The sequence below is a fragment of the Olea europaea genome, unplaced genomic scaffold (genome assembly GCF_002742605.1).
Source record: "Olea europaea var. sylvestris unplaced genomic scaffold, O_europaea_v1 scaffold927, whole genome shotgun sequence".
Taxonomy (NCBI): Eukaryota; Viridiplantae; Streptophyta; class Magnoliopsida; order Lamiales; family Oleaceae; genus Olea; species Olea europaea.
In genome coordinates this window covers 45,157-61,253 of record NW_019267756.1, presented here as the reverse complement: position 1 = coordinate 61,253, position 16,097 = coordinate 45,157, and the positions used below count along the sequence as shown (strand labels likewise).

At 36.5% G+C, this 16,097-nt stretch overlaps 3 protein-coding genes and 3 non-coding genes across 7 annotated transcripts; 3 read left to right on the top strand and 3 right to left on the bottom strand.

Moving 5' to 3' along the window:
- The first annotated feature begins 45 nt into the window (after positions 1-45).
- On the top strand, positions 46-2,713 carry LOC111392409. Its single transcript, XM_023017761.1, has one exon. The coding sequence runs from the start codon at positions 398-400 to the stop codon at positions 2,384-2,386; it is 1,989 nt and encodes a 662-aa protein (XP_022873529.1). The 5' UTR covers positions 46-397; the 3' UTR covers positions 2,387-2,713.
- A 1,342-nt stretch (positions 2,714-4,055) lies between these two features.
- Positions 4,056-7,522, bottom strand: LOC111392403 (aluminum-activated malate transporter 9-like). The gene is made up of 6 exons (XM_023017744.1): positions 6,721-7,522; positions 6,368-6,508; positions 6,015-6,284; positions 5,723-5,862; positions 5,474-5,620; positions 4,056-4,812 (listed from the first exon to the last, which is right to left on the bottom strand). Exons 1-6 carry the CDS (start codon positions 7,007-7,009, stop codon positions 4,195-4,197), a joined length of 1,605 nt encoding a protein of 534 aa, XP_022873512.1. The 5' UTR covers positions 7,010-7,522; the 3' UTR covers positions 4,056-4,194.
- A 1,538-nt stretch (positions 7,523-9,060) lies between these two features.
- TRNAG-UCC lies at positions 9,061-9,132 on the top strand. Its single transcript has one exon. It is a non-coding gene; the product is annotated as a tRNA-Gly (tRNA).
- A 68-nt stretch (positions 9,133-9,200) lies between these two features.
- LOC111392396 lies at positions 9,201-14,079 on the top strand. 2 transcript variants are annotated; one of them, XM_023017735.1, is made up of 5 exons: positions 9,202-9,581; positions 11,126-11,278; positions 12,363-12,434; positions 12,965-13,462; positions 13,530-14,079. In XM_023017735.1, exons 1-5 carry the CDS (start codon positions 9,426-9,428, stop codon positions 13,536-13,538), a joined length of 888 nt encoding a protein of 295 aa, XP_022873503.1. In that variant the 5' UTR covers positions 9,202-9,425; the 3' UTR covers positions 13,539-14,079. The 2 variants fall into 2 exon arrangements, with proteins under 2 accessions (XP_022873502.1, XP_022873503.1); XM_023017734.1 differs by having other exon boundaries at positions 9,201-9,581; positions 12,965-14,079.
- A 337-nt stretch (positions 14,080-14,416) lies between these two features.
- TRNAL-CAA lies at positions 14,417-14,500 on the bottom strand. Its single transcript has one exon. It is a non-coding gene; the product is annotated as a tRNA-Leu (tRNA).
- Positions 14,501-15,810: 1,310 nt separating this feature from the next.
- TRNAL-CAA lies at positions 15,811-15,894 on the bottom strand. Its single transcript has one exon. It is a non-coding gene; the product is annotated as a tRNA-Leu (tRNA).
- Between the last annotated feature and the right edge of the window lie 203 nt (positions 15,895-16,097).

The window sequence follows — 16,097 nt, the reverse complement described above, 5'->3', positions numbered from 1 at the left end:
AATGATTATGTTCATCGAATAAAGAACTAAGATATCTTTTCCTTATTTAGAATCTTGCATGCATTTATCTGCATAATGCTTAACTTTTATTATCCAGTAACTTTATTTGGTTAATAATGAAATTCTTCGTGAAACAGGTTGACCAGCTACTATACTGCACTGAAGTACTTGAATTGTGTGTAATAATCCATCACTTCTTCTAATTGGGGCAAGTTCAGATCAGCGAATGGATCGTTGTGATACTTCTGGATTTGTGAGCGGGGGTGGGGTGTACTCTTTCAGAGGCATCTAACCTTTGTTTTGTTACTAATTGATTTAAACCCGGAAGTCAGGAAGACTGTTCTTTTGCATCTGAATTTGGATCAAATAAGTGTATTGCATCAGTGGCTATTTGGTCATGAATGCCAGATTTCACAATCTTGGTTTTGCTGCTAACCCTGTATCAAATGCATTCAAGAATCTGGGCAGTTCCAGCCAAATTGGAGGAGTCAGGGGTGTTTATCATGAAGATACGACCTTACAACTTAATCCACCGTCTTTTCAGATCCCTTCCACATCTGCTCCAAAGGGAATAAAGCGGAAGTGGAGTTTAATAGATGGACCCATGGATCAGCAAATCGAATCTTCACTATGTCTCCGCCTAGGCCAGTCATCAAGTTCGTCAGATAGTAAGGGGAGTACAGCGACTGCATGCACTTCGATGTCCTCGGCAAAAGAAACTGAAGAAGAATCGTCAATGGATCTAGAACTGGACTTCACACTCCATCTTGGCAGTGAATTAAATCCAAGGAAATCAGCCAGTTCGAAATCCCTGAGTGCACAGTCTAAGGTTGATTTGGAGTTGAGCCTTTGTAGTAGGCCTGCTGAATCTGATATAACTACATTTTGTCCAAGCTCCACTACGGCAAAGAATGTTCTCAAAATGGCGTTTACTGGTGATGGAGCTTTTAACACTGATGAAGGATCCATGGGAAGTCCTTTTTATCCATTTCCAATTGCACGGGACATAGAAAACACTAACTTCCTCGGCCAGGCTCCAAGACAAATGAAGCCGGTATCACTGTCTCCAGATCTCTCTGCAAGTGTAATGACTACACCAAAAAGCTCAGTCACCTGTACTTCCGGGATAACACAGCTTCAACAGCAGCGCACTAGTTGTGCTAAACAGTGTCAGTTTCAGGGATGTTCCAAGGGAGCAAGAGGTGCTTCTGGCCTTTGTATCGCTCATGGTGGCGGTCGGAGGTGCCAACGTCCTGGTTGCCATAAAGGAGCTGAGGGTCGGACTGCATTCTGCAAGGCTCATGGTGGCGGTCGGCGATGTGAATTTTTAGGATGTACAAAGAGTGCAGAAGGACGTACAGACTTCTGTATTGCTCATGGCGGTGGCCGCCGTTGCAGTCATGAGGGCTGCACCCGTGCTGCAAGAGGGAAATCTGGATTGTGCATTCGGCATGGTGGTGGCAAGAGATGCCAGAGAGAGAACTGCACAAAAAGTGCAGAAGGCCTTTCTGGTCTTTGCATCTCACACGGAGGTGGTCGCCGATGTCAGTATCCTGAATGCACTAAAGGGGCCCAAGGAAGCACAATGTTCTGTAAGGCTCATGGCGGTGGCAAACGTTGCACATTTTTGGGATGCAACAAGGGTGCGGAAGGAAGCACTCCTTTCTGCAAGGGCCATGGTGGAGGGAAACGATGTTCTTTCCTAGGAGGCGGGGTTTGCCCAAAGAGTGTGCATGGGGGTACCCTTTTCTGTGTAGCACACGGAGGTGGCAAGAGGTGTGCTGTGCCAGAGTGCACGAAGAGTGCAAGGGGACGTACAGCCTTTTGTGTCCGTCATGGTGGGGGAAAGAGATGCAAATATGAAGGGTGTGGAAAAAGTGCTCAGGGCTGCACTGATTTCTGCAAGGCTCATGGAGGAGGGAAGAGATGCTACTGGGGTCAGCCTGATTCTGAATTTGGCAAGGGCGATGGACCTTGCAACTCGTTTGCTCGGGGTAGGAGTGGGCTCTGCGCATCGCATGGTTCCTTGGTTCAGGACAATCGGGTTCATGGTGGTGAAACTATAGGAGCTGTCATTCAGGATTCAAAAACCAGCCAACCTTCTAAGATGAAACAGATTTTCACTGCCGATGACATGAGTGTTGACATTATAGAGAACAGTGTTGCGGCTTCCCACAGGAGTTGGAATTATTTAGGCCCCCATCATGCTCGTATGCCAGTAGGAGGCAACTCATCACCCAGTACAGTCCCTGAAGGAAGGGTGCATGGAGGAAACCTTGTGGCACGGTTTGCGGGGAGTTCTCATCACAGTTTCACCAGCAGCAGAGACATTGTTGGTTCATCCGAGTCGGAGAAATCTTTCATGACTCATCAGACCTGGATATAAGATATGTTACCTGGTTTTCCATTGTTCTTACTAGCTTAGTACTTGGCCTGTATTGTGTCTGTTACATTTATGTTTGTTTAGTGGTTGGAAAATGAGAAACTCCTGTCTTATTTCTCTGATATTTCTTGAACTTTGTTGCATGTGTGGCAATAAAGGGAAATAAACTATGGTCTAGTAACCCTTTGTCTGTGGGTCATTGGTGTTTATTCATGTAAATATTTTAATTATTCCATCCTAGTTTCTTTGGTCTGTCATTTTATGGGTCTTGTGGAGTCATGTTGTAAAACAATGTTTCTAGTTTTGTGCATATCCTCCTTTTGACGATTCTGTATTTTTTAATTGTTTCTTTTTTGTCAAGATTCACTCAAAATTGATTGGATGCTGACATTTTTGGTTCCTCCAATGGAGATATGGATATAATCAGTAGTAGCATTAACATTAACTTTGTTTGGCAAAACATTATTAAAGAAGAAAAAGAAGTCAAAATCTTATTTATTCAAGTGTCGAGTCCCGTCTAATTATGTGTACCAAGTATGTCCCGGTAGTGCACGTGTATGTTAGAGGCTCGAGCACACTGTTCTTTTAATTCACTTCTTGCGATTGTAATTTGTGAAGTATAGGAACAGAGCTTAACCAGCTCAAAATCTCAAGTGATGTAGTCTATTTTTATTGCCAGGATCAACGCTCAGTGTCATAGCATTGTTGGTTCTCTCTCAATCACAGTGTGCGCTCTGTCGTAGGTACGAGCAAAGAAATACATTTCTTGGATCTAAACGAGTAGTGGATCTTCTGTTATTGCAAGAACATTTGAAGTTTTTTGCACTATTCCAGACTAAAATAATTAATATACACGAGCTGTAGTCTTTGTATCTTCCTGTAAACAAATTTTTGAAGTCAGATGAAAGAAATAATGAAGGGTTGGCTGGAAATAATTTGGAAATCGTTGAGTGGGATATCTTTCTTTGCCTCTTACCTTGTTTCTTTCATCTTCAAAATTTTCAATGGGAACCATGTAATATTCAAGAAATCCACAGACTTGAGCATGACATTGTGGAAATTTTCATACATTGAGAAGCTTGTTTTTTAATAGCCCATTTATGGCAAATGGTTTATTAGAACTTCCATATTTCTACAGATTGTGATCAGTAATCGAATTGATGACATGAAGCACATCTGGTTTCGGATCTTCAACAAGTTTTGGAAAATCTACAATTTTTACATAAATATAAAGTTCGTGCAACGCACGTGACAACTACTAGTGTTATTATAAAATGCAATTCCCAGGTTGAAATCCTTCTATCCAAATTGACCTCTGTAGTATTAGTGAAGGTTTGCCAATGATTGTGCTGGAAGGTGGTTGTTCTCGATGCACAATTCATTTAGAGCAGGTTTAACTAACTTAAAAGTTATTTATTTTTGCTAAACTTGTTTGAATTTTTTAATAGTTAATTTTTTTTATCTTGGCCAAACATGTTGCTAGTCACCGCAATAAATGCTCTCTTATTCCTGAGGCTAAAGTTGTTCCCAAGTTCGGTGTCTATTTTAATTTATATCCTCAAAATGATGTTATTATTGGAAAATAATTAATTAGAAGAAAAGAAGCTAAAAGTAGTAGAGATTTGAAATATCTGCCAATACTCCACGATGGATTATACATAACAAACAAAAAGAAAGAAAATGGGAAAATGTATATCTCCAGGGATAATGCTGTTTATTCTGCAATTGTAACAAAAAATATTTCAGAACTACTCTCATAGTTTCATCTTTTTAAGTGTCTCTTGTCTCCTCAATAATACACTCTGTGCATATTATAGAGCCTCCTGTTTGAATTGGGACAACTTTGACAGTTCATCAACTGCTTCAACCAAGTGATCAATCCTAGCCACAAACTCAATAAGCAATGAGGTAAAAGTTGCAAGAGACAGTGTGGCAGTACTCTCTAGCGCACGCATTTTAGGAATGAAGTCTGCGCTAAAACCTCCCTCTTCTTCGACCGCATCAACTTCCCGAGATGGCCAAGAGTAGAGCCTTCTTGATTGCTTCCTCATCATCTCGTGGTAAGATTCTGTCTGTAATGGTGGGATTGTCCCTGGAGGTGGGGATGGTGGGTTGGAGTTCAGTTCCGGAAGCTCCACCAGTTGGTTCGAGAGGTTAGAAGGAGTGGTCGATAAGGTGAGAGAGAGCTTTGGCTGTGGCTTAGATGTATTATTATCAGGTGGTTCATAAGTAGATGTTAGGAGGTACGAGTGCATGTCTATTGCGCGTTGGAGGCGCTCAGTCGAGCCATGAACCCGTTTTAGGAGAGTCACTTTGAGACTTCGCTGCATTTCACTTATGTCTTTGCCTAGACATCGAACTAACTCTGCAGCATCATTTGTTGCATCTTGGATCTCTTTCTGGAATGTGATTCTAAGATTACACGGAGCCTAATAGAAACAATACAAGAAATTGCATATATGTCAGTTACTGCTAAAGAGTTTTTTACAGATTCAATATGTCAGTTACTGCTAAAGAGTTTTTTACAGATTCAAGTGACACATGGATACGTAGCTTCTTGTGATAACTTGTGATAAAAGGCCCCACAGTATAATAGTATTAATAGGCTTTGTTAATTAAGTAAAGACATTCTCTGCTTGAAGAATATATTCTTCAGAACCCAGATCATAGGAATCTTTAATTACATTTTTATCTGAAACTGAAAGCGAGGCATTATGAATTGATCTGATGCTTTTGTTGACAGAATAATCAGAAAGGTATTAGTAATGTTTTCCCCAAGGTAGACCTCCCAAGGTAGACCACTATATGGGAGAACAAACGCATAGTATAATTCTCATCTTTATCATTCAAATCATAGAACTTTGATTCGATATGCCTTTTCTAGGCAATGAGAACTGACATGGAAGATGGAACAACTTTCAGCATATTCCTCAGTTCTTTGCCTTGTTCAAGTTTTAACTACTTGTGGGCTGCGACAGGCCGACATTTAGCATATAACTTTGTTAAATCTTATGATATGAATCCTAATGCGCAAAAATGTTTCTGTATGGGGTTTCTACTAAGATTCTTGATAGGAGAGATGGCACAGACCTGAATTTCTGAGTGAAGTACACCATGGAGCGCCATGACCTCGTATGCACAATATCTTAGAACTGCACCAACTTTGACATACTCCGACCATGGATAAAAGAAATGTCGAAACCTGCCATGGGGAGGTTCCCACTTAGCTGAATTGGCCTAATAAACAGAACCAGAAGCATTAGTAGAAATCCCAGTTAAGTGCTTGCAGGATTGAATACATTTGAACTGAGATAGAATCTGCATGGAGATGATTAGTACCAATGATTCAAGTTTGGCAGAGGAGTTCAACATGGATCGACATTTCCTGTATGCAGGTTCATCTGGAAACTCGTCCGTGACAGTTTTTGTGAACTCTGGATGTTCGGATCCGTCATCATCTAAGTATTTTCCAACACATTCTGCAACCAGATGAATTTAATGTCGTAAAATTAAGAATAGAAGTGTCTGCGATTTAAAGGGCTGACAGATTATGTTTGTTTCACTTATTTTTCTTTGTAACTATTGTCTCACATCGTTTGGTTTTTGTACTATTTTTCTTAGATTAGTATACCTTCAAGTGCATCAGCCACTGAATTAAAATTGCTGACAAGTTCTTTGTGCAACTGTTCCCCAGCCCAGATAGGAAAAACGAGTACATTCACTAGCACTGCTACAATGGCTCCAATGGCGATGGAGTAAAGCCGATCCATGGCTGTTCTAATCGGATTCCCCATTCGATAGCCAGAAACAATGATCAAACAATAGGTGAAAAGTATAACTCGGAATCCATACTCGTAGGGCACAAGAGATGGCCAGAGCTTCATGAATGACGTAACAGTCCCTGCAAAATTTAAACGACACGTGTTGTTTGTAAGGGGAAGAAAGTGAAGTTCATTTCTTGTTTACAATAGTCAGGTGACATACCAACAATGAAGATGCTCAGACCAATTATAACAGGCTCAGCAATTCGTCCTGAACTCAAGGCTAACTCTGCAATGGCAATGGCTAAGATTCCAGCGAGCAGGCTCCCAAGTGCTCGATTGAACCCTCGATTAAATGTCGCACCTTAAGAGACATAACGCCAGAGAAAACACGTCAAGGTAATTATTCAATTATGATTATGCAAGAATATGTGCATCATTGAGTAAAGTCCATGAACTTATTATATCCTTATGAACGATGATGTTCTTCGAGTTTCGTTTTATATATTTTGACATTTAGACATATATTTTAACAGTAATATTTCGTTGCGCTTAATGATTTGCGCATAGACATACCAACAGTATATTCAAACATGATGGCAACAGTGAGGATGGACCAGATAATGCTAGAGCCGAAAACTTGATAAGGTACTCGGAATAGTATCAGTAGTGATACGAGAAGAACAGCGAGGCCAACTTTTAGGGAGAATATTACTCTATTGCTATCTTCTTTGCAAACTTCCCAAATACTCAAAATCCAGCCTTTGCCCAAGGCGCTAACTTCTCCACATTTCTTGTTTTCCGGGAGTTTAGTATTGGTAATGGAAGGGATATTGATCTCAATACTACCCTTTTTCCCATTCATTCTCCACTGAAGTGATACGAATTCAACTCTAGTCGAAAATTTTGCTTTGATCCTTGTAGTTCCCTAGTTTTCGAGGAAGTAATATTAATTTTTGATCAAAAACTAGAAAACCCTTTTAAGATACAGCGCACGGAAGCCTTTTTGAAGGAAAATGAGCTAGTTTATGGTAACGAAGAGTAATCAAGTATTGAGATGGAGCATTCTGAAGAAGGCTACTATGATTTAAAGAAGGGAATTAGGCTAAGTGGTTGATGCAACTAGGAAAATAAAGTATGTATAGTCAAGATATGATATATTGTATAAAAGAATAATTCAGCAATAATAGAAGGAAAGATAGAGCTAATATCTAGGATAAAAGATGCTTAACCTCAATAATGTTGCATGGATAGAGAATTAGAATCTAAAAATGCAGTAATCAATCTCCACATTTCTCTTCAAAATATCTGTCACTTGTAATAGAAGATCGACTAGCTAATGAAGAAGAAAAAACGAACAAAATATGGACAGAACTAATTATTGGAGGTCTTCGAAGAGGATTCTTCGTGTTATGTAGCATAATGCTCCAAAACCTTATTGTTTAGTTTGTAATGTATGCATCAAGGAATATGTCTTATTCTTTCAACATTCTCTACTTACCTCTTCCATCCTTCCAACATAAAATGTTAAAGGTATTTAATTTACTAATGTCTAAATTACATTAGTTTTTCGCATTTAAGCGTCTATTCTTCTTCTGTCATGCTCGTAAAAAACAAGTAAAAATGCTTTTTTCTAGTGCGACTATATTGTGAAAATTGATTGACGATAAGACGTCAAACATATTTTCTCATAAAGTGATCTGTAATTTAGGTTCACTCCAAGAAATTCGCGATCTTCACACAACGAATTACGACATTAACTATAGTAGATAGGATTATGTATTATCCTGTCCTTTTATTTTTGTGTTCGAACTATGTTGAAGGGATTCTTCTTGCTTTTAAATTTGCTGTTTTTATTATCTTCGTTGTTATATTTATTGGTATCCATTAGATCTTCAAGTAGATGATGATGCAAATGAACTGACGAAAAATAATTCATTCAACGTATACAAATTTATCAGAAATAAGAAGTCTGATATTATTGTTTTTGCTCGAGTGAGAGAGAATATGCAAAAGTGATCTGGATTTTTCGAATTTGATATTGACCAGTGAATGAACAAAGAGAAGATTTAACTTTTTTCCAAATATATATTGCTAGCTAGCATGATTCTTGTAAAACCAGTGTCCATGTATCCTTTTAGAATACACGTTTTTAACTCGTCCAAGAAATGTTTTAACCATAACTTTACAACAAAATTATGCCCACTAATCCATCTAATAGAATAAGATGCCTCAGTGCTGATGTTTCAAATTCATTGAAATTCTGTATAATGTTCTCAGTCCAATTAAGATGCATGTGGACAACTCTTCTTTACCTGCAGGTTCCTTCAACTTCAACCAGGAATTTTTTTCCTGAATTTTCTATATTGCTAGTCCACGTGGAACTTTGGTTCGTGCTTCTTCAACTAGTCCTACATAAGCATTACGACTTCTTCAAATGATGACCTCTTCGGTCTAACTTGTTGCAATTGGGAAGATGACACGCCATTGAATTCTACATTATCTCCATTGTGTAAGGCTTGGGTTAAAGTGGAAGTTGCACCAAATCAAGAGTTCACCATCACGGAATTCGACTCTTCTGCACACATTTGGAAATATATTTTGTCATATACGTGGCAAAATCTAATGCAAGGTTCTAATAGTACATGTAGGGATTCGAGATTCAAACCTAAAAGGTTAATCATTCGAGTAATGATATCTATCCTAACTAAATGACTCGTGTATCTTTATATTTAAATGAATATATAATTTATTGATTCATATATTGCGAATTAGATTAGTGACTAAATATCATTATTCTAACGATTTAAGATGGAATATATATATATATATTTGCTGGTTTTGTTATTTTCGTTCAAAAAGATTGGTCGTCAAGAGTATTTATTATTATAAATATTATGCCACAATAAGCAAACAGCGTTTGTAGTCCAACGGTTAGGATAATTGCCTTCCAAGCAATAGACCCGGGTTCGACTCCCGGCAAACGCATTTGTTATGAGTTTTTTCTGATTAAATTTAAAGCATTTTCGTTTTGAAAACTCGACATAAAAAAATATTGATCTAAAAATCTGCGGTCTCTCTCATTAGTTAAAAAACGTCAGAATATATGGATAGAGGAGGGGAAGAAATCATTTTTGCAGGAAAAAAAGAAGGAAACAGATTAGGGTTTTGTGCATGTGTATTGTAGTACTGGGAGGGAGAAGGTGAAAAATGCGTAAAATTCATGTATTCGAATACTCCCTTATCTCTTAAATTTAGGGATTTTTTATTACCAGCTTAAGATGAAGATGTTGCTAAGCTCAAATTGCATTCCGTCTCTTCCTCTTTCAACTTCAAGCCCTAGATTTAGGGCTTCGAAATTCACCCCCGTGTCAGTTTTCCCTCTCACTCGCAGCATTCGGGTCCCGGAAACTCATCGCAGTTTCTCAACTACGAAGGTAAAAATTTATAAAAAAAAAAAAAAAATCCAACTTTTACCTTTTCATGTATCAAAATAACATTTTTTTTTTTTTGGGTGTATTATAGGGAGTGAATTATGAAAGCCGTTTAGATGTGTGCTGGGTTATGTTTATGTTGGCGTATTGATATTATTAGCCATGAAACTCCAGTAAATATATATTTCTTCATTCATTGATTTATTTTGTATTATTTGATGCGAATTTATTAACTGATGAAGAAAGTTCTCATATTATTCTTCTTCACGGCAAATATCTTTCACGGCAAATATCTTTGTGAATGACTACTTCTTTTGGAGGAATTGGGGGCTTTTTGATATTAAAATGAATATATTTACACGTCGAAAGAAATAGTTAAGATGGAATGAGTTTTTTCGCTCATTAGGCAGTCATACTAACGCATAATCAAACTTATATTTACATGCACCTGCCTTTATTAATGAATGGAGATATAGAATAAAATAAATTTGGCTTTTTTAAGGATATATAGATGCTTCAAAATGTTCAATTTTCGCTCAATGAACTAGAGTTGCGGCTATCTTGTTAATAGTGACAATGATGTGAAATATTTGATGTTGATACAATAATTTAAGAACATTGAATATATTCTGATTTAGAACTTACTGGCAAGGGAAATAATGTAATTGTATTCAATTATAAAAAGTTATTAGTAAATGAAAACCTAAGTCCCTTTATATAGAAAAAAGGGATCTTTCAATCTAGGAGAACTTGTTAAAGATAAATAACAAGCTCCTCATTAATAAGCAAAACTCGTAACACATAAAACTACCAAAATCTACATTAACTCAAGCTCTATCTTCGAGTCTTTAGCCTTGAGTAGACTTGTAGTTGTTTCCATGTTGCTTCATATCCTTTCTATGGTTGCTAAATATTACTTTGTTTACTATGAGTAGAATACAAAGTGCCTTAGGAATTTAATTTTATCATATTTTCTTCAACAATGAAATTTAGATATTTACGTTATTATAAATATAAAAATATATTTTTCAAGGTGTCTCTTCAGGAATCTATGTTCTACTTTTAAAGGATGTCTCGTCAGGTTTGCTATTTTCTTTGTGTTCTACCTAGATATTAGCCACAGAAATCCCAGTTATTCATATCTTAATGTCTGTGAATATGGATGTCTCTTTTTTTTTTTTTTTTTTTTTTTTTTTTTGACATTTGTTTATTAAATTATTCAGGTAGTTTAGGCATTAAGTGGTTACATTTATCTGTTTGTTTTTTGTTGTTACAGCGACAAAAAATTTGGGTTGAATTTGCTTCTTTTTTCCAAACCATCATCCATGAAGATCCAATGTTTTTCTCCTAATCTTTATTGATGTAAATATTGTCTTGAATTAGGTTCTATTCTATATACCAGTGTCTGCTTTGTAATCATAGAGTGATGATACTTTCTTTATGCTTGTTATATTATGTTTGTACTTGTAGGAAAGTATTTATATATTTGGATGTGTGTCATTTTGTATGCTGTAACCGAATATAGTTTCATTTCTTTCATATTGTAGAAGAGGAAAATCTTGTGCTTTAGGCATGAAGAATTTTCATCAGGCACCCCAAATCCCGAGTCTATTGGGGAGGTTCTTCATGAGGAGTTGGAGAAGGTGGATGTTGATAAACCAAATGTTGACAAAAGAAATTGGGTTTCAACTCTTGGTGAGGTAATAATGCCATTTCTTTTATTTGGTGTTTTTGATTTTTGTTCTTTGGTTTTCATTGCTGATTGATAGACAGTAGACAGCATGAACTTCTCATGTAAATAGTGGGCTGGTTGTACCTCGGGCTGATAACCTGGAAAACTCTGATAGCCCTTTCTTATTTCAAGTATAATGGTAAAACATTAGTTGATATACTATAAATTAGACAATCTTAATATTTTTCTTTACTAATGGGATTTGGTTAAGGAAATTTTCTGTAGTCAAATTCAGTTCTTGTAGTTGTAAGCATAGATTTTATATATGATGCACTGATGCTGGATCCCTAAGGGTTTGTTTGGTGTAGGTTTCAGTTGCTAAATAGTCCTAATAGGCTAATTCCTAAAAGAATATATTTTAGAATTTGATATTTCAAAATGGACTTGTCAATTTTTTATATGATTCTTTGGCCTCTTTCTTTGAGAAAAGTTTGGCTTCTTAGTGAGCAACTCTCTCTATTTAACGTTTTTTTTAAATAATAGAATAAAGTGATTCTTTACTGAGGAATTATGTAAATTTAAGTAACTTCTCATATTTGAAGTGACTTTATCAGCTCCTTTTCTGAGAAGCTCTGGTACAGTGGTACTTATTCGTTTAAAGGTCCTTCTTGGGGCCTCACTCCTCAGCTTTGTGGAGATCCTGGAAAACATGAGCAAACACACAAGACTTTCTAGCAGTTATTTAACTTTAGAGCACTTATTGAGCTCTTTACAGTCTACCAAAACGATACCCAAGCCAATTTTGAGTTTGTGTTGCAATGTACATTGTATATCATTGCAAATGCTCCGTTTCCAAGTCACTGAGTAGATTACGAGAGATGAGATGATCTTAATAATTTGCCACATTTATTACTTACTGGTTTTAACCAATATTTTCGTTCTCTTTGTTTTCATATTAGAATGTGAAAGTGAAAAGGAAATGGGGGAGCGAGGGAGGGAGGGATTCCAATGATATGGATGGAATGTTCAATTGTTGCTCACTATGTTATGATGTATCGTAGAATTGTTAGAACATTTTGTAACTGATGGGATCCATATTACATTTTTGTCAGATTGTAGGTGAAATGTTTAGAGTGATTGGGAAACCTTGGACAGTGCCATGGACTGCAGAGACCATCCTACAGGTAAGGGTACTCCTCCCTCTTACGATGACGTGAACTGAAGTGTCAACAAAATTAGGGTAAAAAATAACGTTATTGTTATATGTTAAAATAAGTAATTGCGTTGGTAAAAGAGATTAAATGAAGTGTTATACTGTCATGGTATAAGGTGGAGATTTTCCATTTTCAGAGATATATATTATCTAGAAAATCTGAAGGAGGAGAAACATTTTGAAGTTGAGGGAATAATATTTTATTTTGGCTCTTGTACATCTATATATGTCAAGTTTTGAAGCCCTTGAAGTCTGCTGACCAATAGACACGTAGATATTGTAACTTTTTTGGAGTTTTTCATATGTGTGTGTGTGTGTGTGTGTGTGTGTATTTTTTAAATTTCTATAGTATTTTGGTGCAATAGAGAAACCCTTATCTTAGTCTAATTTGCTTCTTTATTATTTTTTTACCCTTTTTCCTAAGTAAATAAGATAATAAAAATAATGACAATAATATTTTTTTTCCCCCCTCTCACGTTTTGAAATATTGTGGTGATGCAGGTTACACTTCTTTGGATCATATCATTCTGGTTTGTGGGTTCTTGGATGATCCCACTTGGAGCTCACATCATTGGCTTCAGCAAGGAATCACTAACTTACAGAGGACAGGCATTGTTCAGCCTTTTGACAGATGTAACTGAAGGCCTTGCTGGAATTTTAATTCTTCATCGGTGTTTGTCTCGGTTCCGTCCCCTTCCATCTGATTGGTTCAGATTTAGCCTTAGAGGGAACTGGCTTTTCGACGTTTTTCTCGGATGCTTGATGTTTCCATTAGTCAATCGTCTCTCACAATTGAACCTAGATCTTCTTCCAGTTTTGCCTTTGACTCCTGTCACACTCTCAAGTGTAGAGCAGTCAATAGTGGCTCGAGATCCTGTTGCAATGGCACTTTATGCACTGGTACTTGTTGTTTGTGCTCCTTTGTGGGAGGAAATCGTCTTCCGAGGTTTCCTTCTTCCTTCTTTGACTAAATACATGCCTGTGTGGTGCTCAATATTGGTAAGTTCAATAGGCTTTTCTTTGGCACACTTTAATGTACAGAGGATGTTACCACTTATTTTTCTAGGTGTTGTGATGGGTGTAACTTATGCAAGATCAAGGAATCTATTACCATCCATTCTCTTGCATAGCCTGTGGAATGGCTTTGTATTCTTAGATTTGATGAAATAAAATCTTATTTCTCATTTCTCATTCGAATCCAAACTGAGTTGTCCCCTTCGACAAAACCTGATCTCTGAATAGCCTGATCCAGATTAGTTATTCAACCATACCCTCAGAGACGTCGTTCTTCGACTATGGTTGTGAAGTCAGTTGATCTGATCATTTTGATCGAATGGAAGTAACTCGACCCCATAAAAATATAAAGCAATCCTCAACAGTTACTTCTTTGTTCGGCCGAAGGGATGATATAAACGCTAAATTTTTATATGGACTGCATTGTGGCTGGATGGGAAGTTTCACACACCAAAGTTGTGATATTTTTTATGTTGTATGATGAGAAAAACACTAATCTTATTCTGATACTAGTTTGTAAATTGCTCAAGTCTCTAATGATTTGCACTCAGACGTGTTTTCAGATTTTTAATGAATTTATTTTTGTATTTTAAGCCTACCAATGGAAGCTTATAAATAATACTTCGGCTTTTTTGTTGGGATAGAGGGATGGCATTGCCAATGTCTACTTTACTGCTTATACTGGATTAGCACTGAATATTGCTAACCAAGAAGGTGTCTTGTACCATTTAGTTATGTGAAAATATATCATGTAAACGTTGTTTAGAAATTTTTCAGTGGACATGACCTATACCATTAATGTTACTTTTGTTCGATAAATGTGTCAAATGATAAAAATAATAATAATAATTTAAAAAAAAAAACGAAAAAGAAGAAGAAAAATGTTAGCACATTACGAGTCCAAAGATATGAGTAAAAAAAGCGAAAGAATTATCTTTTTGTCAGAAGTGGGATTTGAACCCACGCCCTCTCACGAGGACCAGAACTTGAGTCTGGCGCCTTAGACCACTCGGCCATCCTGACCATACGGTCATAAATAAATAAGATATTAGATAATTTTGCATTTAAGTGCTATTTACCTACCATTCAACTTGCAGCAGAAATACGATATTTTGTTGTGATATTCTTGTCTTGGTTTTATAAAAACTAGGTTTTGGAGCATGGACTTGGCATGGTTTGATTGGTCTCTCTTAGATTTATAGTTACTAGCCCCCGTTTGGCCCCCATTTTTTAGAGAGAAAAATGGATGGAATAGTGTTTTTTTTTAAAAATGAGTGGTTGAAAAAAGAATGAAATTTTTTTTTATTTACATGTAATATTATTTTATGAAAGATTGTGTGATTGAAAATAGGAGAGAGAAAAATAGAATATAATGAAACTTAATGTAATGAGAGCCAAACGGGGGCTAAATTCCAGGTATTGCCACTACTTGTTTACAGAAGAGTCCCGTCTTTACTTAGAGTCCGGTGTTATATTTTGAAACGTCTCATACTTATTTCAATTAAATAAATTCAATTATACTTGACAATAGTAAAAAGTGTAATTCATTATATGCAAATTTAACGATATATTTAACTTTGACTGCACTCGGTCCCCTTCGACAAAACCTGATCTCTGAATAGCCTGATCCAGATTAGTTATTCAACCATACCCTCAGAGACGTCGTTCTTCGACTATGGTTGTGAAGTCAGTTGATCTGATCATTTTGATCGAATGGAAGTAACTCGACCCCATAAAAATATAAAGCAATCCTCAGCAGTTACTTCTTTGTTCGGCCGAAGGGATGATATAAACGCTAAATTTTTATATGGACTGCATTGTGGCTGGATGGGAAGTTTCACACACCAAAGTTGTGATATTTTTTATGTTGTATGATGAGAAAAACACTAATCTTATTCTGATACTAGTTTGTAAATTGCTCAAGTCTCTAATGATTTGTACTCAGACATGTTTTCAGATTTTTAATGAATTTATTTTTGTATTTTAAGCCTACCAATGGAAGCTTATAAATAATACTTCGGCTTTTTTGTTGGGATAGAGGGATGGCATTGCCAATGTCTACTTTACTGCTTATACTGGATTAGCACTGAATATTGCTAACCAAGAAGGTGTCTTGTACCATTTAGTTATGTGAAAATATATCATGTAAACGTTGTTTAGAAATTTTTCAGTGGACATGACCTATACCAGTAATGTTACTTTTGTTCGATAAATGTGTCAAATGATAAAAATAATAATAATAATTTAAAAAAAAAAACGAAAAAGAAGAAGAAAAATGTTAGCACATTACGAGTCCAAAGATATGAGTAAAAAAAGCGAAAGAATTATCTTTTTGTCAGAAGTGGGATTTGAACCCACGCCCTCTCACGAGGACCAGAACTTGAGTCTGGCGCCTTAGACCACTCGGCCATCCTGACCATACGGTCATAAATAAATAAGATATTAGATAATTTTGCATTTAAGTGCTATTTACCAACCATTCAACTTGCAGCAGAAATACGATATTTTGTTGTGATATTCTTGTCTTGGTTTTATAAAAACTAGGTTTTGGAGCATGGACTTGGCATGGTTTGATTGGTCTCTCTTAGATTTATAGTTACTAGCCCCCATTTTCTAGAGA

What these genes read in the sequence shown, in the direction of transcription:
- LOC111392403 (XM_023017744.1), bottom strand. Translation starts at nt 7,009, where the DNA reads ATGAATGGGAAAAAGGGTAGTATTGAGATCAATATCCCTTCCATTACC. An exon ending in AGTGGCTGATGCACTTGAAG is followed by an intron (nt 5,863 to 6,014) that starts GTATACTAATCT and finishes ATCTGGTTGCAG; the next exon opens with AATGTGTTGGAAAATACTTA. An exon ending in TACTTCACTCAGAAATTCAG is followed by an intron (nt 4,813 to 5,473) that starts GTCTGTGCCATC and finishes TGTTTCTATTAG; the next exon opens with GCTCCGTGTAATCTTAGAAT.
- LOC111392409 (XM_023017761.1), top strand. Translation starts at nt 398, where the DNA reads ATGAATGCCAGATTTCACAATCTTGGTTTTGCTGCTAACCCTGTATCA.
- LOC111392396 (XM_023017734.1), top strand. Translation starts at nt 9,426, where the DNA reads ATGAAGATGTTGCTAAGCTCAAATTGCATTCCGTCTCTTCCTCTTTCA. An exon ending in GCAGTTTCTCAACTACGAAG is followed by an intron (nt 9,582 to 11,125) that starts GTAAAAATTTAT and finishes TTCATATTGTAG; the next exon opens with AAGAGGAAAATCTTGTGCTT. An exon ending in CTGCAGAGACCATCCTACAG is followed by an intron (nt 12,435 to 12,964) that starts GTAAGGGTACTC and finishes GTGGTGATGCAG; the next exon opens with GTTACACTTCTTTGGATCAT.